Source organism: Tachypleus tridentatus, chromosome 7, assembly GCF_004210375.1.
Source record: "Tachypleus tridentatus isolate NWPU-2018 chromosome 7, ASM421037v1, whole genome shotgun sequence".
Taxonomy (NCBI): Eukaryota; Metazoa; Arthropoda; class Merostomata; order Xiphosura; family Limulidae; genus Tachypleus; species Tachypleus tridentatus.
Window position 1 is genome coordinate 70511347 of NC_134831.1, and position 5012 is coordinate 70516358.

A 5012-nucleotide genomic window follows, 5' to 3' on the forward strand; every position below is an offset into this window, starting at 1 on the left:
AGATTAGTATGTTTAAAGAGAGGATGGCCGGCAAATCTATTTGTACCTAGGCCTTTATCAAATACGGTGATGTAGTATATCAGAGAGTCAGTCTCTAAGGATTTTGGGTGGACAAAATGTTTGTCTTGGTAACTGCGTAGCATAGCTTATAAGAACTAAAACTTTTTTCGTAAGATTAATTGAATTCAACTACTTTTATTGAATGTTTCGGAAACTTTCCAAACAGTTTTTTGAAACGGGTATACTTTTGACACGTTCTTTGCCAAAATAAGTGGGGAAAACCAAATTAGTGAATTTCGCATCTTGCGATCGAAAATTGGGTCATGGCTATTATAATCTTTTTTTATCTTTAAATATTCACGTCTACAGGTGATACGTTCAGTCACTATATAAACACGGCAGCTTTCAGACTATATCCAATACTTGCCAGGCTAAAATATACTCTTTCATAGTCTGAAAATGAAGGCAGGGGTAAGTGTTTCTTTTTCAATGGTTCAATATATTATTTTAAATGTAAGATTAGTATTCTTCCTATTTGCCACATACCAAACTTTGATAAAAGCATTCACTAGAAGTTGTTTCAATATATTATTCTAAATGTGAGATTAGTATTCTTCCTATTTGCCACATACCAAACTTTGATAAAAGCATTTACTAGAAGTTGTTTAAATGTAAACCTCGTTTGTGATAAAATTGATATTATGGCCTACGTATTTACTAATACATTAGTAACTTGTCTCTGATAGCTTAGTTTTATGAAGTTATTGTAATCAAACATAAAAATAAGTTTGATTTTATTTTTTTCACAGGTTCTGATTATAGCGTGTCTGCTCTTAGCCGCCACAGTCAACATTTATGAAGCAAAAGGGGATCTCAGTGTAGGAGGGTACATGAGAGATGGAAACCGTGCAAGTGAAAACAATAGTCCAGAAGGTTACGGTGGTTATGAAGGCTATGGTGGTCACGGAGGATACGGAGGTTATGGAGGATTAAGTGGTTCTAGAGGCGGTGGTTTTAGAGGAGGTGGTTTTGGAGGTGGTCTTGGAGGTGGTTATGGAAGAGGAGGGGGACTAGGAGGTGGAGTGGGAGGTGGACTTGGAGGCGGATTTGGAGGTGGTTTTGGGGGTGGAATCGGAGGAGGTTTGGGAAGAGGTATAGGACGAGGTATTGGAGGTGGTTATGGTGCTGGAGGTGGATTTGGTTTTGGAGGAGGTGCCGGCCGTGGTTTAGGACGAGGCTTGAGACGAGGTGGTTACGGACATTCTAAATGTTGCGGTTAACATAACTTTGACGGTTTGCTTTAAAAGTTACCTGATGTTTAAGGTGAGAGTTAAAACACATGTTTAGCTATTATTACTTAAGTCTTCCATGTGTAAAAGACAAACCTAACAGCAACTACAGCGATGTTGATATAATTCTTATGATGTATCAAAATACTGGATGATTTAGAACGTTGTACCACATTTCGTATTGGATCGCTTAAATTTTCTTAGGTGCATGAAACATGTGGATATTTTATTTCAGTTTTTAAACAATATACCGTATTAACAAATAAGCAATTGGTAACATTTCAGTCAGGGTATAATGGCTTTACAATTGCATGTTTTCAGGAATTATTATTTTTTGAATTAGGAGTTATTCTGAAGTAACAAATAACTGATTGTTTGTTTAGAATTTAGTACTAAGTCTAAATATTATTCATTAGCACATGACTGTCCCTAATTTTGATCGGTTGGACCAGCAGGAGGGCAGCTTGTTAATAACATCTACTGTCAACTCACAGGATACTTTTGTCTGATCGAATAGTAACATTTGACTTAACTTTTCAGTTCTCGCATGACCCCTGGATGATGAAAGTAATTCCGTGGCAAGTTACAACGAAAATGAATGTTTAGAGTCACAGTCAAGTAGCGCTAACCATTAGGTCACACTCGGGTCTATATAAAGGTGTATTTACTTTAGCAGTTCAAAATTCATATATAATCTTCTTGTACCAGCAATGTTATTCTATGATATTCCAAACAGATGTTATATTTAACACAGATTCTAATAAACCAATAGCGTGGTTCTAAATGTTTTTTTCACCCTCTTCTTAATTTCTGTCTTATGAAGAGTATAGTCAAAACGGGGCCCGGCATGGCCAGGTGGGTTAAGGCGTACGACTCGTAATCTGAGGGTCGCGGGTTCGCATCCCTGTCGCACCAAACATGCTCGCCTTTTCAGCCGTGGGGCGTTGTAATGTGACGGTCAATCCCACTATTCGTTGGTAAAAAAGTAGCCCAAGAGTTGGCGGTGGGTGGCGATGACTAGCTGCCTTCCCTCTAGTCTTACACTACTAAATTAGGGACGGCTAGCGCAGATAGCCCTCGAGTAGCTTTGCGCGAAATTCAAAAAACAAACAAACAATAGTCAAAACGTATTCAACGAAATACGAAGTCACCATTCCTTAACTGTTCTAACAATAATGTACTCCACACGCGATTCAGATTTTTCACGTAATCGAAACATCTTAATCTAGAGAATAAGGCTGTTTTAAAACGTATCCATAGTAATTAAGGCCCGGCGTGGCCAAGCGCGTTAAGGCGTGCGACTCGTAATCCGAGGGTCGCGGGTTCGCGCCGGCGTCGCGCCAAACATGCTCGCCCTTACAGCCGTGGGGGTGTTATAATGTGACGGTCAATCCCACTATTCGTTGGTAAAAGAGTAGCTCAAGAGTTGGCGGTGGGTAGTGATGACTAGCTGCCTTCCCTACTAAATTAGGGACGGCTAGGTGCAGTGGGCTAACAACCTACTCACTTAAAAACCTGTTGAAGAATCCGCAAGTGATTGCGGCCCTATGTTCCTTGAAGGAATCGAGTGGCAGAAGATGATGATGATAGTAATTAAAGTCGTATGAATACAAATAATTAAGTGAATAAAAGGTCTAGCACAAGCTAATTATTCCTGAACAAACATCATCAATTAGCAAAGTCACAATAAGTAGCTGATATTTAGATGCCTCTAAACTTAAATACCGAATTTAATATAAAGGAGCAGGTTAGAGTTATTGAGTTGTTCCTGATTGACATTTCAGTGGATGTCTCTGTTCGAATTGGACAATTTTCACTGTGTCGATGCTGAAACAATGCGCATCGCAACAAAATTCACAAATTGTTTGTATATGAGGGAAGTAAGAAGAAATTCGAAGAATATCAAACTTTAACATTTTAACAATCAAAATGTAATGAATGATAATATTTCACTGTTGGTTAATAATGATTAAATTATATATGAATTTTATATTTCTAATCTATTTTGTTTTCTTGATTAACTAAATGGCAAAGCTTTGTCCGATGAAATTTTCCTAATCGAACCTGGGAATACGTTGTTATCGATGTTTATCTAATGACATACTTGTGTATTTCCTGATGGTTTTTATGTTTGTCATACATGTATGGAATTTTCAACCCCAACAATGCTTTACTAGAAGGTGTGATTAGAGTTATAGAACTCTTAAGGTATATGTAATAGCACAAAGAGAGTTTACAGCTAGTTAACGTCATCTGATAATCCACATAATTTTACTGGTTTCTTGAACCGAATAACGAGATTGAATGATACTTTCATGCACAGAAAAATTAGGACGGTTTTCAGTGGAATCACGTTTCTGGCTTTGAACTGTTCCATCCTGAACCCCGATATGTTAATTATTAAGCCACGCTCGGCCATGTTTAATACACAAATCTAGTAAGGTATTATAAGAAAGCTACACCTGGCTAGTGATATGAAATAATTTACGTGTTTTTTATCTTGCACGATTTTTTTAATTTGTAAAGTACAAAAATACAGAATGGGTTATCTTAGCTCCTTTTATCGTGAATATCGAATCTCGATTTCTAGCGTTATAAGCCCACTGGCTTTTACTTGATGAATCTATTTATAATTGTTTCTAGGAATTATCTGATACAGCCCTTAGCAATGATGAATAACAACTAAATAACAGTTTGAGTAAAGTATCTACCAGCGCAGATAGCCCTCGTGTAGCTTTGCGCGAAATTAAAAACAAACAAACAAGTATCTACCAATTTTTTTAACATCGTAGAAGATATTAATACTGACAGACAGTTACCACCCAATAGTCTTCTTTGCACCATTGATGTTTCTTCCCTTTACATCAAAAAAGCCCCTGAAGAAGTAAGGTCTACCTTTCGAAAGCGATCGAGTTATTGGATTTTTATTTCATTTCTATCAAGACTTTTTGAACCTACGTGTTTTCCTAACATCTATATGCTACGATTACCTGGGAACTGTCACTTTAGAGTGATGGTGAAAAATATTTTTGTTATCGTAAAACAAATATAGCATAATATGGATAAAACTACATAAAACCTGTAACTAAGCAAATATTATCAAATAAAAAACAAAAATAGAGAAAAATAAAAGGAAAAGGCAGACAAAGAAAAGCTGTTATAAAGTAGCATCAAATACATATAAGAAAATCGATGTGTCTTCTTTTTATAGCCGTAAGGAAACACAAATTGTTTTAAAGAAATGGAACACCTGGTATATAGATTAAGTTAAGGAGTTTTATTTGTTTGATATTATATATCTATGTAACTAACGTATTTTCTTTCTACCATTTTTTTTAGGACCCCGGAATTAGACGAACATATTTTGCCTCTCTACGTCTTGAACTTTGACACTTGACCCTATCTCTTTTAGCTTTACGGATATTTATATTAAATGAACTTGCGCTAAACAACCTAGTACTAATTACGATTTGTACTCTCTATGAAAGTGTTTGAAAAATAAACAGACAAAAGAAAAAGAACGTGTTTGGGTGTGTTTTTTATATAGAAAAGCCACATTGGGCTATCTGCTGTGTCCACCGAGAAAAATCGAACCTCTGATATTAGAGTTCTAAATCCCATACCGCTGTTCCAGCTGCGGACGTTATGGAAGCGAAAAACACAGACTTCAAAATATTGATTTTGATTTAGTGATGGGCGAAACAGTTTCCAAAATATAACAAA

The 5012-nt window shown here is 36.4% G+C and overlaps 1 protein-coding gene across 1 annotated transcript; it reads left to right on the forward strand.

Annotated features, from left to right (window-relative positions):
• The first annotated feature begins 335 nt into the window (after positions 1 to 335).
• LOC143258016 (uncharacterized) lies at positions 336 to 4796 on the forward strand. The gene is made up of 3 exons (XM_076517057.1): positions 336 to 471; positions 810 to 1323; positions 4629 to 4796. Exons 1-2 carry the CDS (start codon positions 460 to 462, stop codon positions 1278 to 1280), a joined length of 483 nt encoding a protein of 160 aa, XP_076373172.1. The 5' UTR covers positions 336 to 459; the 3' UTR covers positions 1281 to 1323; positions 4629 to 4796.
• The last annotated feature ends 216 nt before the right edge of the window (positions 4797 to 5012 follow it).